This window comes from Diuraphis noxia, unplaced genomic scaffold (genome assembly GCF_037042655.1).
Source record: "Diuraphis noxia isolate RWA-SAM2 unplaced genomic scaffold, SU_Dnox_SAM2 contig0001, whole genome shotgun sequence".
Lineage (NCBI taxonomy): Eukaryota > Metazoa > Arthropoda > Insecta > Hemiptera > Aphididae > Diuraphis > Diuraphis noxia.
In genome coordinates this window covers 13,848,315-13,864,228 of record NW_028301711.1, presented here as the reverse complement: position 1 = coordinate 13,864,228, position 15,914 = coordinate 13,848,315, and the positions used below count along the sequence as shown (strand labels likewise).

At 26.9% G+C, this 15,914-nt stretch overlaps 2 protein-coding genes across 2 annotated transcripts; both read right to left on the bottom strand.

The window, feature by feature from the left end:
• Nucleotides 1-823: 823 nt before the first annotated feature.
• Nucleotides 824-14,637, bottom strand: LOC149059817 (uncharacterized). The gene is made up of 14 exons (XM_089226305.1): nt 14,508-14,637; nt 10,378-10,479; nt 9,944-10,052; nt 9,736-9,858; nt 8,798-8,983; nt 8,629-8,724; nt 8,446-8,539; nt 8,116-8,170; nt 7,090-7,283; nt 6,917-7,026; nt 5,019-5,168; nt 1,920-2,104; nt 1,509-1,744; nt 824-898 (listed from the first exon to the last, which is right to left on the bottom strand). Exons 2-14 carry the CDS (start codon nt 10,391-10,393, stop codon nt 824-826), a joined length of 1,629 nt encoding a protein of 542 aa, XP_089082431.1. The 5' UTR covers nt 10,394-10,479; nt 14,508-14,637.
• Nucleotides 11,621-13,435, bottom strand: LOC149059818 (uncharacterized). Its single transcript, XM_089216227.1, has 3 exons — nt 12,566-13,435; nt 12,238-12,488; nt 11,621-12,146 (listed from the first exon to the last, which is right to left on the bottom strand). The coding sequence occupies exons 1-3, from the start codon at nt 13,433-13,435 to the stop codon at nt 11,867-11,869; spliced, it is 1,401 nt and encodes a 466-aa protein (XP_089072353.1). The 3' UTR covers nt 11,621-11,866.
• Nucleotides 14,638-15,914: the final 1,277 nt, after the last annotated feature.

Sequence of the window (15,914 nt, the reverse complement as noted above, 5' to 3'; positions counted from 1 at the left end):
GTGAGTCTTATTGTATTATATTATGTTAAATTAGTTAATTAACCATACTCATATTGAGTTAAATTGTTATTGGTATCATCATATGCTAACCATTGTTAGTTAATTATTATTGGATAGCACGAGTAGTCTATGTCATATTTATAATTACCCCGTTAATAATCATATTAATATACTATATTATATATTTTGTTACTATATATTGTGATTTATTATTTAATAATTTCGGTGCCCCAACACTGTTAATTGCTTCACTCAACCCCTTGTTCATCGCAGGCGAACCCTCCGTTTACATGTATGGTTGTGTGTAAGCAGAGTTCCTCGTTATACAGTCCACTCCTTTTAGAGCGTTAGGTGTTGGGGAACCTTTCATATTGCTTGAAAGCCTCCGCCCGTACAGTACGAAATACTGTTTCTTTGATCTGCCGACAATCGTTCTCAATCGTGTTGCTAAAAAGGTAAAACGGTCTCATTCGTATACTACCGTAGTAGGACAGCTCAAGTGCTAACCCTTTTAAACCAGGGATTTGTGCCACTGTATAGTATAATGATTAAAAGATAAAAGTATTTTATATTATTATGTTTATTTCAATGAAGGAACATCATGTTTTACTTTTTGTATATTTATTACAATTACTTAACATTTTGCATCTTAAACAATAAATCATTAATTGTTTTATTTTACCTATTAATGAAACTAATATTGTTACGTCTCTATTTATTTTGTCAATTCATACATCATATATCAACTTGAGAGTGAACACTTGACGGTTTTAGTTTTAAATAGATTTTTACTAAAATAAACTGAACTTTTACATAAGTAAGTTTATAAAGTAATTGAGATGGTGAGTGGTGTTAGGGCCAGAATATTGCTGCCTAAAACTATGAGTTGAGATATGACCTGCCTTTATGTGTCTTAATTTATTTTTAATAAATAAAACTCATAATGTATCATGTATTAATATTTCAAATCTAATAGAAGTTAAAATAAGATAGGTATTTATAAAATTACCATTAGAAAATAATTTACACATTTTCATGACTTTAATGCATTTATTTAATTTTAAGTATTTTGGGTGGGCTCCAAACAAACAACTCATAAGAGTACATTATCATATTGAAGAATTAAAAAAAAATTAAATTACAAGATTTAAAATTAATATAAACTTATACAATATTATAATTATATATATAAAAGTACAAAAATGTCATAAAAATTACACAAATTTAAGATAATGACGCAACAGATGGTTTTTTAAAACTGAATTTTCAATTTGTTCACTACATTAACTATTTAAAATTATATATTTATCATAAAAATATTAAGAATGGATGAAAGTATTTCGATATTTACTTTCAAGTAATCTGTTGTAAAGTTACATAAAAAATTCATTTGAGTTCTTTATTATAAATTGTTATTTGTTTTTGTTCCCCTGCAAAATTGATTTTAACCTTTTAATACGTATAGTAAAAAATTTAATTATAAAATAAAAAATAATATGACAAAATACCTTTTTCATGTCTTTAGGTTGCCTAATTGATTTTTTAGAAAATTTAATATGTGGTTTAGTTTCAGTGGATGTGGTTGCAAAAGAAGTGATACCGTCATTATCATCATTATCAACAGATTCTAAAACTTCTTGTACAACACATGCTTTCCTTTTATTATTTGCAAGAGTAGATTTACTACAAACTTTTTTAGTTGAAAATTGTAACCTAGAAACATTTAAATGCTTTTCCCAAGCCTCTGAAAAAAAAAATGGAATTTCATAATCACGATTTATCACAATTTTTCATTTTTATCAAGCCACTTAATAAAAATAGTTATGAATTATTGATTTTGAACAATTAAGAAGAACAATCTTTGTAAAACTAAAATTTCAATGTATAATTTGTCAATTCATAAAAACTGATTAGCATACCCATTATACTTGATACCATATTGTAATCCATTAAATATGACTTGCACAAATCAAACTGTTGGTATTTTTTATGTTTAAAATCTTGTAAACCAATTTTTTCACTAAGAAATACATCAGTTATCCATTGAGCATTAACCACTGGTAACTTTAATGCTAAAGCTTTTTTTATCATTCCACCTTCTAATCTATAATAATAAATGCAAGTAACTTTAATTATTTGGAAGAAAATTATACAATTTTAATTTAATAATACTGTAAGACAATTTATATTTATAGGACACGGTGGAAACCATTTACAACAATGTCTCTCAATCTTTTAAAGACTGTCACTACCCTGAAAATCAAAATATTTTATATCGCCCTCTTTTATGAAACAAGTTTGTGGTAAATAGCTGCATTGAAAAAAAATCAATGATTATTGAAGAAATGAAAATAAATAAGTTTACAGGCGATAGTTTGTATTGGATGTGTTATAATTAAATTCTATGATACTAAATGAAAGTTATTAATTGCATAGGTAAAACAATCCTGAGTTGTGTTCCTCTATAAATCTACAATAAATCAAATAAATAATCTAAAATTTAAAATATCTCATGGCTGTAAATAATGTAACTTTTAGATAAACTAATTTATTGTTAAATTTAGAAAACGCGGAGAGGGAGAATCTTCTATTAACATTTTTAATGTTAGTTATAGACAGAAAAAATCTGGTAGATTACACATTAAAAGAACACCTAGTTTTCTATCAAACGCATTTGACATCCACGTTAGTTTATATAATTATATTTTTCTAATACAAGTACTCAAGAGCTTAATAATATTATGAAGTACATTCTCTCGGGATGGTTTTTATTTCTGCATAATTGACATTAAGGTCCCACCCAACAACTACTTAATAAAAATTAAAAATTAAATTACATTTATATCATAAAAATATTGGAAATAAAAAATATACAAAAGGTATGCAACTTGTAAGATTTTAAGATAAAATATACATCAGAAGTAAATTATTTATTATTATCTAAATTGTCTGCTGGTAAAATATGAATCCCTGTGTAAACAGTATGAACTAAGATATACAGGACTGGAAACAAACAGGTTGGGGGGGTTGTGAGAGGTAAATCCTCCTTTATGTATACAATGGGGGGATGATATGTTCTTTGGCAAGATGGTCTTAAAGGCCAAAAACAAAAAAATAATAAAAATAATAAATAAATAAAATGTATACAATGAGCGGGGTACGGGGGATTTGAGTTCTTGTCATTACTAGCGTCATCTAGGTATCCAAAACAAGAAATTAATAAATCAGCATGCTAATCAATATTAATAGGAGCTTAATTTCCCGCCTTTTTCATACTTTGAAAATATATAATTATACAATATTACCTATAATATATTATCATACATTTAATACCTACTTAACATATTATAATTATAATTCATAATAATTGTGTCTGTTTGAAACAGAAATAATGACTAATATTTTCCAATACTACATCACTATGAGAACGAAACAGTTTACTTTGTCACAAAACAAACAATTAAAAAAGAAAATTACAAAAAAAGTTATCTAAACTTGTTACTACATAGATACTAGGTACTTTATAAATTATAGGTAATAGGTTCTACTAATTTTTTATTTTTTAAATGCTTCCTATATAATAGATATTAGACACCGCGGACTAAGATCTTAGTCCGTGTTAGATTTTTATGTTATGTCTTATTTCCATAATAATATCACAGATTATATTATATTTTTATATAATCTGTGATATTATGTTATCAACTAAATACAATTATACAATACATTATTACAAATTATAGTAAATATCTATATTATATAATAATATTTTGAAATCATGATACCTACGTCCTACATTCAAAAATATAAAAAAGAACAGCTCAAATATTTAATTTTTTTTTACACGTTACACATATTATATCGTGTATTTTTTTTATCATATTATGTTTGGGTTGCTACTTGCCAGTTGCTATGATAATTTTTTGACCTTAACGAATCTATTTTTCAAAACTTTTTGGTTTAAATGCATAAATGAGAAATATCAAAATCAATAATAATTAATAAATATTAAATAATAATTATTCACTCGGATAGCGGCCGACAGCCTAGAGTTGAGTGCTAGTGTTGATTAGAACCGAAATTCCCTCGTTCCCCTCACAATCTAAATATTAAGGTGTACTTGTATCAACATTCGTTTCCAGTCCTGTGTATCTTAGTTCGTGGTAAACAGTATGTTCAAGTATGATGAGAGCACATGATGCTGAATTTCATTTGGAGTTTTTTAGTTTTTCACTGTATTAAGGACTTAATATTAAACATTTTATGAAAAACATCATTTTTAAAAACAATTTTTAACATAAACACATTTAAATTGTGCTCCTACTTTAAGCTTTAAATTTAAATTACTTTAATTTTTTTTATTAACATTGACAAAGTTTTTTTCCATCAAATATTATATTACTTGATGTTTAAATAAAATACAATTAGGTCATAGACAATCTTCAAAACAATCATATTTATATTACCAGTCAAACTGATTAAATCTCAAACCAAACCAATCCCTTCACGTTTGGTTTGTATTGAAATTCAAACTCTGTGTAAAAAAATTACGAACTGAACTATTAAGTATCTTTTACTGTTAAGTAATCAAATTTGAAATTATTCTGAGTAAAACAATACATGAAATTAATTTTCTCTATTTATAGTACCTAATTAAAATGTAAATATCATGATAATATTAAACTATTGACATTTATTTTATATTATTGCAATTAGGTATGATAAATTAAAATGAAATGAAGTTTAAATTTGAATTCAATTAAAATTGTTTATAGTTTGGTTTGGGTTAGTTTAAATAATTTATAAGTCATTATAGTTCTGATTTGCAATGCTTTAAGAATTCAGTTTGACCCATCACTACATATAATGTTTATTTATCTCATAAATATAACATCTCGACATTTATTTTTGTTTTGAAATACATTTGATACTATTTTTAATACCTATACCTATATTACAATATAATATTATGACCTTTAAAGTATATAAATATAATAATAATAATAATAAATCCTTACTTCAGAGTAATTACCATGTCTGTACTACGGGAAATTTTATTGATAACCATAGCACCTAAGCATTCAGCCATCACTTTAATTTTAATATATTCGTTTTTGTCAAAATTCACAATAGCTATTTCTTTATTTGCAAAAGGCAAATTATCTTCACTGAAACATAATAATAAAAAATATTTATTATTTTTTTTTTTTTAATTCAGCTTATGCAAGAAAAATGTTTAAGTTCTTATAATCTTAATATTTCTTATTATCATTGGCAATAATTTTTATTATGAGCAATTGTTAAAATTCAATTTAAATAGTACTTTGAAGAGGTCATTTTTATTCTCTTAATTGCTTCAACTACCATCTACACTGTTCAAGTTAAGAAATGCAGTTGGCAGTAACCAGTTTTCATTAGTTAACAGTTGGGCCACATCCATTAATCGCCCCGAAATAAAAACTTTTTAAATACTTGCGTGTAATATTACATAGATCCTTTTCATAAATTAACCACCGATTATGTTTCATAGCTTGAACAAAGTATTGTATAATATACTTGAGTATTAAAATAGTCAGAAATCAAATATTAACAATGTTTAGAAATGCAATGATTTTGGCAAAAATTAAATCAACCTACCATAATACTGAGTAAAAAATAATAATAATAACATCAATAAGTTATAACTAAGGTAAGTTATCTTAGACTGGCCGGCCATATTCGTTAATATATTATTATGGTGTTTACGATAACAATTTAAAGTTGTATTTTTTTCTAAATAAAAATTAATCAGTTATGACAATGAAATAATAAATTAAATTTGTAGTTTTAGCAAAATTTTTAGTAAAAATAAACAAAATTGATTTTAATGTGAACTTAAGATTAATTATTAAGAGAACACTATACCCGCATGTGTTGTCTCCATCTTACAAGTGCGTAACTGATAATTTATCTCGAATATTTAGCTCGGTAAGTTTAAAAATTTATGGGACCTCTCATAAAATGTAAAAAGCACATTATTTGTGTTTTTATGTGGATAATTTAAAATAGTACAATTTTAGAGCAAGTTTTTCCTACATACTATAGTGTTAATTAAAAATCCTCATAACAACTTAAAAATTGAACTATCATAAAATACACAGATAATGTTCTTTAAATTTTATGAGAGGACAAGTCACTTTAATTTTTAAACTAATGGAGCTTAACATGATCTGCTGAGTGTAAATTTGCCATGTTATGCACTGTAAGAAGGAGACAATACATACAAGTACAGTGTCTTAAAGGATAATACAGATGAACTGGGCTCAACTATTAACTGTTATATACTACATACATAATACATAGTAAAACCTCTACTGATCAAATTTAATGGTTCATTGAAAAAAACTTGTGAAATTCTATTTTGTTAAAATAGAAATTATAATGTTTTTTACTTCAATACTAGTTTTTTTTATTGTACTGGACATAATTCCAAATAACTTTTTTTACACTAAATTTTGATCATCTTGTTTTATCTGTGATACTTAAAATTATTTTTTTGAAATTCTAGATCTTACTTATACATGTACAACATGCAACACAAATTAATGAACAACTAGTGACAAATAGAAGAAAACTGTTTTAAAGTACATCGTATCTTATATATTATCATAAATAATAATAATCTAAGGTAATAAAATTTGACAAGGCATGATAGCATACAATTCATACTCTTGATGAGGGTGAATCCTATAAATAATAAAAGTTTTTACATTTGTTTGAAAAATGTAAAACAAAATGAATTGTTTAAATAAAAACGTTTTTGAATGAAAATTTCATAGTTCCATAAAATCTTTTTTTTCTTGGAAAGTTTTGTTAAATAAAGGTTTGATTACACATTTATAAATATATACGAGTAAATAAACAAAAAATATTTTACCAGTATGGCATTGGAAAATGATGAGGTAACCATGGTTTTATCATTTTTCTTTCACTTATAACATCACTGAGCCAGTAATCAGTTGCACATTTTTTACGTTCTTTTAAACCCTGAAAAATTAATATGTCAATCAGTTATTACATTTAAATAAGATATAAAAATATTATTTTTACTCTAAGAACATCTGAATTTTTCCGAGAAACGCCAATGACATGTGTAACCATATTTGTATAATGATATGCAACAGTTCCACCGTGCTCTAAAACACGTTGTACATTGAAGTGTATGTGATTGGTCGCTCCTGATACTTTTTCAAGTTCATTGACAATCCAAAAATGACAGTTCGATAGAAAGCCATCAGGAGATGCTGAAAATTGAAAAAAATAATACTTTATACTTCATAGTAATATTACAATAATACATATTATTAATAATATTGTATTTTATTAACTATTAAGGGGACATATATTTTACAAGCAGTAATAGAACTTAAAAATTAAAGGTAGTGAATGTGAAAAGCCAGCATAAAGGTAAACTATAAATCGTAAGAATATGCAAACTATTCTTCATTTGGAAGTTCATAAAAGTATTTCTTCTGATATCAAACATTAGACATTTTAATAAAGATTCCCCACAAATTTTCCTACTTAATCAGAAAAAAATAATTTGCTGGTATAATATACTATAATATATTAATTTTATATATCACTTGAATTTCAAAGTTTTACGATTACTTGAAATAATTCGTAAATTGTGAATTCTGTCAATGTCTAGAAATTGAATATATTATAAGCCATTATAAATTTAACGCACAGAAAAAACGTATTTTATACAAAATTTGTTTACTTTACATCAATTATATATTTTTATATAAAAATAAAATAATTTAAGTTTTATTGATTTTAATTAAAGTAGAATCAGCTTAAAACGATTTCCAAAGGACCCAAAGAATCAAATTGTTATATCCAGGTGATAAAACATATTGCACATGAGATGCTGGGAATCATTTTATTTGGATTATCATTCCGTCATTTAGATTCTAGTTCATAACATATGCTAAAAAAATATAGAATAGAACAAAGCTACTATCTATTTGCTTAATATTTTAATAATAAATGTAATATTATTTAAGTTTACTTATTAAGCTTATAATGTTATTGTTTTTACTGTAGAATATTTTTTTAATAATATTATCTTACATTGAGCCGAAGACTGTATTTGACGTGAAAGTGTGCTTATGCTTCTAGTAAGTATCTAAAATAATTCAAATGAACAAGATGAGCAAATAATATTAAATCATTTTACTGAATGACCTTTAATTTGAACTACTTAAGTACGTATGTCGAAGTACTTAAATATTTATAACACTTGAATATAAATAAATTGTCTTTTTGTTTGCCTTATAAAAACTCTCAAAATTCAAATTTAAGTCAAAACATATATATTAATATATTATGTATCACATAACACAATAATAATTGTTCATCATATGAGAACATAATACAAACAAGAAATATAAAAATATATACCTTTGATGATGTACTTGATAGTTCAAGATCATGACATTTTTTTTGAAAATAATTCTTTTCCGATTTTAAATTTTCTATTTCAGATTGTAACTCCCTAATTAGTAAAAAATAAGAAATTAATAAATATTTCAATACTCAATTTACACTAAAATACACAGAATCAACAAAAACATATATAATTACTTAAGCTCTGCTGAAACGATAGAATGGTATTCATAACATTCTTTCTGTAATAATATTCTTGTTGATTTCTCTTGATTATATTTGCAATCTAATGTCCTGTTATGTATACAAATAATAAATTATGGATATTTAAAAATGTCATTGTTTGATAACTAACAAGATTACTTACTCTTTATCTACTTTTGCAATGAGATTAACACAATTATTACAGTGATTTGAATATTTGGTATTAATATCATTAAATTCTTTATTGCTTTTATCTAAGTTCTCTTCAGCAGCATTTAGTTTTAATGTGAGATTATTCATTTTGTTTTTATAATCTGCATTACACATCCTGACACTTTTTAATTTCTTCCTAAAAGAAAATTTATTATAGAATTATACAAATTAATTATTGACATTTGAAAAGTATTATTTTAGAATTTCTGTTCTATGAATCAAAATCATTAAACACATGTTATTAATTCCTAATAATTTATTGCTGCAATGCCTGTAATACATTTTTGTTTAATTATGTATTTAATACTTTCCATTTTTAATAATCCTTAATTATTGCGTTTATTAGATAAAATTAAGAATGACATTTTAATCACTTTTCTATAAAGTTTAATTTCTTACAAAGTAATATACTTCATATATACATTTAATTTAAATGTTGTAAGTCTATCAAGATGTCAGACTTCAGTTAATATACATAGATGAACGAATTTGTTATTAATTTAATTAAAAGCTTTTAAATTAGATATATTGACAGTGTTTTTATTAAAAATTGAAACACATCTATTTTATATAAGTTTTGTTTTTAATCAAAATTATTGTGATCTAGATAAGTATTGTTCATTAATATCCAAGTTGAAATAATGAAAGAAATGTATGTTTTGTTCAAATTGGCTAACGAAAACATATATTGACTTAGATCACTAAAAATCCAATAGTTCTATATAAATATGTTTGTTAACAGATATATGCTTGGCAACCAAAATCAGTAATTATATAAGAAGGTTTTGGAACCACAAACAAGTATTAAATAACTTATTTTTTAATCATTTTTAAATTAATTAAATTCATTTTTTGTATGATATTCTTTGTACGTAAACAAATATTTACTGTAACAATTCCAGTTCTTCTTTGGTTTTTACCCAAAACTTATCATCTTCAGATGGAAAAAGTTGGAGTAAACTGAATCTTGGTACATGGGTTCTACAATTTGGACATGTTTCTGATCCTGACCTTTGGAAATAAAATAACATAAAAAATTTAATTATTTAATCTAACAATAATTTTATATTAAACAGTATTAAAATATATGTTTTACCGAAACAGCCATTGAGAAATACAATTATAGTGGAACATGTGTCCACATAGTGTAGAGAATGGAGTATCTCCTAAAGGTTCATTGCAAATTGAGCAACTGAAGACTTTTACTGAAAAAAAAAAAATTTATTTGAATCCAGTATTATATTTTAAAAATTAAGTGCATAGTTAAAATTAATTAATATTGTTTAAAATATAAAAGTAGCTTATATCACACCAACACATACATAAAGGCATTAGAAACAAGAAATCTTCATAAATTGCAAATTTTAACATTACAATTTAATATGTTGGTGGGATAGTGCTCAATACTTATATATACAAATACGTAATAATAACGAAACCAGTAATGACATATAGTACGCTCAATGCAATTGACTAAAAATACAAAATATATTGAAATATACAACAATGATAATAATAAACTCCTCCGACCTGATAATGCCGCCATGCCGGTACAACCAATTGACAATGATCAGTAACTGCAGATTAGTGTAAATTATGTAACTTAACCCAACAACGATTTTAATGGCCAGTCTGAAAAGAATATATACAGAGATAAATATAACATATATAACATAAGACAAATATCAAAGTTTAGTTTGATATAGTTTGTTTTTACACAGGGTTTGGAACATTCATTCAAAAAATAAATGCATTCACATTCACATTCATAGAGCTTAAAATTGAATGTATTAGCACTCAACATTCAATTTTTCAAAAAGAATGCATTCATACTTGCATTTCATTAAAAGAATGCATTCTTAACCACTTTCATGTAAAAAAATGTTTTATTTTATTTGAACAAAACATAATATATTAATTTATTTTTTGTGTTTAACGAGGCATTTTATATATTGCATGAACCATATCAATAAACGAGGTAGGTATAGCAAATTGAAATAACACACATTTTAAACATTAACTGCATTAACAATATTATATAATATTGTGTATATATATATATATATATATATATATATATATATATATATATAAATAAATAAAATATTAAAAATAATAATTATTTGTTATTGTGGTTGAAACTGAGACGATAATATTCTAATCTTGCCGCAGCTTATGTAGATAGTAGATAGACTTTAGTAAAAACTATTTTTTGGTATTAAAAATATAATATTAATATATTTTCTATGTGATTAGAAAAAGAATGCATAATTACATTCAATTTCCATTCATATTTGTTTGAGAAATAAATGCATTCACAACCCGATTCACAATCATAATTCATAATGTAAAAATTGAATGTACTCATGAATTGCATTCATTGAAAATGCATTCAATCCAAACCCTGTTTTTACATAATTTTAAGTTAAAACAAAAAAGATTTTTTCTAAATAGATTATACATATTAATAATTTTTAATGACACTCCTTATTCGATATACTTTGTACTAAGTACCTACTTAGATATATTAAAATTAAATTGTTCATAAGTAGTTTATGAGTTATAAGTATTAATAAAGATATACTGATATGTGATAAAACAACTAGTCGAAAAAAATGGCCCTCCTCGATTGGTCATGAAAAGGCATTTAAAACTTAACTAATCGCTCCAGGTGGAAAAATTTTAAACATTTCAGGTAGTTATATCTATATACGTATCATTAATTTATCTTTAATTGTTTTAATATTTAATAGGAATAACCATGGTTGAGGCGGTAAAGCACGATTCCGTACGTTTTACCTTTTTGGGAACACGATTCCGTACGATTTTGATCAAACAATGGATTCTCAAAATGACCCCAAAAACAACACGATTCCGTACGATTTTATGTGCAATGTTGCCATTTATTATATTTATTTTCAATTTGTCATTTAAAAAAGTTGATGAAAGTTTGTCAAATAAAAAAATATGTAAAAATATATAAAGTATAAGTTGTATAAAAAAATATGTAAAATAATAATTATAATTTGATACCTTGATACTTGTTACAAATATTTGACAAATATTTGATTATATTTTTGTGAGTTAAATATTCTTTATATTCGTCAATTGTGTGGTATAAACGTTGTTTGTCGGCTAAGGCCATTTGATTAAAACGTCCTTTAGATACTGATTTTATTTTTGTGCAAGTCTCTTCTTGTGTTTCCTTTAGAACTGATATAACCAAATGAATAGAAGGGTGTGGACTATGAAACTGTGCATTATATGTCCTATGGAAACTTTCCGATCCATTTGTTGTACTAAAAAAAAAAATATGAAAACAAAACGTTATAGATATTAATTTTTTATATCAATAGTTTTACACCTTATATATAGTTATAACAGTATTACCGAGGATTTTCTGACGGCTCTTGAGCCCAAATTGCTGGTGGAAATAAACAATCATTTTCTACGTAAGTATGCAATATGTAATCAGAAAATAAGCATCCTATATCTATATTTGGACATATAGATACAAGTTCAACGAATGCATTTTCGATGTCATGTGGTGGTACGAATGGCAACCCGAAAAATAGTTTTAACCATTTTCCTAACTCATCGTCGTTTGTATATGATGTTCGGAGTTGCTGCTCAGAATTTATCTGTAAAGTTAATACAATACGTTAAATTTTATCATTTTATTGTGTGTATATTTATAATATGTCTTAAGCGTAATTACTTTTCGCCACCAACACTGCCCTAAATGAAATCGACATGCTTGAATTTCCACATTTGGGAATACCTCTTTACATGCTTCATGAGCGCTTATCTCAAAGTCTAAATGTAACTTGCGAATAATAAGTCTTTTGAAAATTAGTTTTTCACTTAATTCCTGAAGAAATGTCCACATATCAATGTAAGTTTGTTTGGATTTTTCAGGCAAGAAAAAATAAGCCACGGGTATATAAAATCCATTTTGTAAACAATTAATTGTATAAAGCTGAATGTAATACTTTGGTGCATAATTAAAAGTACCATCGGCAAAAAAATCTGATGAATCAACCATACATCTCAGATTTTGCTTTGTAGTAATACAAACGAATAATTTGTTTTCGGGTACAAAAACAAATTGGTCACCTTTAAATTTAAGTACATCATAATTCTCCATACTTTTAAGTTGTTCAATTGATTCTATAACAGATTTTGGAAATGCCGGATAAATTTGTCGTCGTTTGTCGTACATAGCTTTTCTGATTGACCGTATATCTTTATGTTCAATTTCTGAATTAACAGTTTTTACAAGTTCTGTTCGAATTATTTTTATAGGTCGGACAGAAATAGAACCACTTGCCTTTCGTTTACAGTTTTCTCTCAAAACTTGTCTTTCAAGACTTTGGACTGAGTTTTCAGAGTGTTTATGATCATTTGCTGTTTCATGGAGTAAATTTCCGTTCGTCACAATGCTAGCGTAGCAAAATTTTTGTATGCATAACCATTTTTTATAACCATCCTTTCGTGTTCGAATAAGCCGATATTTATAGCGATTAAGTAATGCAAGTGGTTTTCCTTTTTCCGAAAAAATAAACTTCACTTCGTTATTGATTTCCATATTGACTACTTAAAAATATGATTTGTATAACACACCGCACTTTACAACTTAACACATTTACAAAGTTTTTCGCCGGCATCGGTCAGTTCGCCAAGTACGCCTGGCGTTGGCTCCGGCATACTGCGTTTGGAGGAACACGGCGACCGGTAGGCAAAATCCGATCGTCTGTACTCTGTTTGGGCCCTCACTATAGTTACAATGTTACAAATACGCACAACGTACGTAAAAGTGTAAAACACTATAAAAGTCAAATATATACGTAATTTTATGGAAACCTGGCAACATTGCACTAAAATCTTGGGTACAAAACGTACGGAATCGTGTGCCTTTAAAAGGGCACGATTCCGTACGCTGATAAGGACCGTACGGAATCGTGTTCTACCCTGGTTGAGGGTAAACAACCGTGGAAAAAAATTAGTGACAACTGATAGCTATCTGCTTGCATTAAACGGTACATTATGAAAGGGGACACAAATTCATAGTATTTTACGTATCAGTTGTGTAACCAGTATACAATGTTATAATATATGAGACTTGATTCAAAACAAAATAGATAGCAAAAACCATGTTTATTAATTAAATAAGAAAAATCTAAAATTATTTTAATTTATTCATCTTCTATCAATAACCAATTTGTTCTAAATTATTATACCTAACTACCTAATTTATAAAACTATGTTTAGTTGGATTAATCGTTATTTATTTACCTACCTAAAATAGTATATATTAGTCTACGTATACAATGTGTAACAACAACCAAACATTAGTTCTATAGAATTGTTAATTTCCAGTTAAATATGACTAGATACTCATCGTAAGAAAATATGTATTAAAGTTAAATATTATTTGATTATATTTTTTGTCACTCACCGAAACCGAAGATGAAATTTGAATGGAATAGGAACACTACATATATTTTATTTTATTCAGTTTAAAAACTTATAATTTGATTTTACAATCGTTATGAGAGAATACTGTTTACTAAAATCTTCTTAGCTATAAATCTATGTCAAAACTGTTGTCAGTTAGAAAGAAAAGTACAGACTACACGTCTACACGAAACACGACATACCAAATGAGATTGCATAAGTGAACACTGAACAGTCGAGAAAGACAAACCGATTGTCGTAATGGCGTAATGTGGTTACTTGTTCTAGTTGCTTTTGTAGTCTTGTTACCAGCCAGCAAAAACGTGGTTATTGTGCATCATTTCGTTTGTAACCTATCAGAGGGCTAATGCGCAACGCACTGGCACGGCTAAGACGGTGGCGCTCCCCGTGCCGGCTCTTACGACGTCCTCGGCCTACCGTCGTTATCTCGGCCCGCAGTCCTTATCGCGTCGTCCGCGTTTTTTCAAAAACGTCGCGTTTTTTTTCACTCTTTCGACTTCTTTTGCCCTTTTATCGCGCCTCTTCGACCCCGTTCGGTTTTCGTCCGAGTTCCGCGTCTCGATCGGTTCGACGGCAAACGGTGCCGCCTCGAGTCGTTTGGTCGCCCGTTATTTCTCCCTTTTTACCGTCGTTTTCGATCGGTTTCGACTTTTTAAACGCCGTCCGTGTGCTGATCGCTCGGCGGACGTCTTTTTGAAGTCGCCGGTCCCCTCAGGCGTTAGGCATAGTTAGCTGTAGGTGTGTAGATCGAATCCGTGAGCGCCGGTTTTGACGGCGGCAACGATGATCGTGCGGCCGGTTCATATTTTGCATTTTTTTTTACGTAATTTTGTTTTAATTTTATACTTTGCCTCACTCGGTAACGGTGACATATTATTATATGTTTATAGAATTATATATCACGTATTACCACGGCAGCATAAAGTTCTTGCATTTTATTCAAGCTTTAATAATAACTGTAATGATTTGTCCGTTTTGCAATAATTATTGTTCAGTATACAGCAACAATACCTGTCAGTTTCATTTAATTTTTACTGGGACTTTTTAACATTTATCCTCTTATTTGTGTTGTTTTATTGCTTTACAATTCCAAATTGACCGTTTATTATATGACCAATGAACACATAGATGAATTAATATAAAGATTATAAATATGTATATGTATGAATACACCAATTAAACGTTCTTCCGTTTTGTTCTACTGCTCAAAACAATATACAATTGAATATTCCGTATTTGAATGTTGTTTAGGTAAATAGTTCACACACACACACACACCCACACTCAATAAGTAGAGTTACATTTATTTATAAGTTATAACTCACTTTTATTTTAAATATACCAATAACAAACGAACAAAACACATTATGGACTTTCTTTCTTACGAGTACACTCTACTCACATGAGAGTACAATATATTGTACCAAAAGAATTACATGTTGATAAAGGAAAATAATTTTATAATAAAGATTTAAAACAATTACTAAACAAATATAACATAACAATGTATAGTACTGGTACTGATAAAAAGTTTTCTATGATCGAACGTTTTAACCGTACATTAGGTGATAAATTAAAGAAACTACTTT

Excerpts from the sequence above, each read along its gene's own strand:
- LOC149059817 (XM_089226305.1), bottom strand. Across the intron at positions 7,284-8,115 it reads AATACAGTCTTCGGCTCAAT|CATCTCCTGATGGCTTTCTA; the intron begins GTAAGATAATAT and ends TTCAATTTTCAG. Across the intron at positions 899-1,508 it reads AACCTAAAGACATGAAAAAG|GTCATATCTCAACTCATAGT; the intron begins GTATTTTGTCAT and ends ACATAAAGGCAG.
- LOC149059818 (XM_089216227.1), bottom strand. The coding sequence starts at position 13,435 with ATGGAAATCAATAACGAAGTGAAGTTTATTTTTTCGGAAAAAGGAAAA. Across the intron at positions 12,489-12,565 it reads GGCAGTGTTGGTGGCGAAAA|ATAAATTCTGAGCAGCAACT; the intron begins GTAATTACGCTT and ends TTAACTTTACAG. Across the intron at positions 12,147-12,237 it reads GAGCCGTCAGAAAATCCTCG|TACAACAAATGGATCGGAAA; the intron begins GTAATACTGTTA and ends TTTTTTTTTTAG.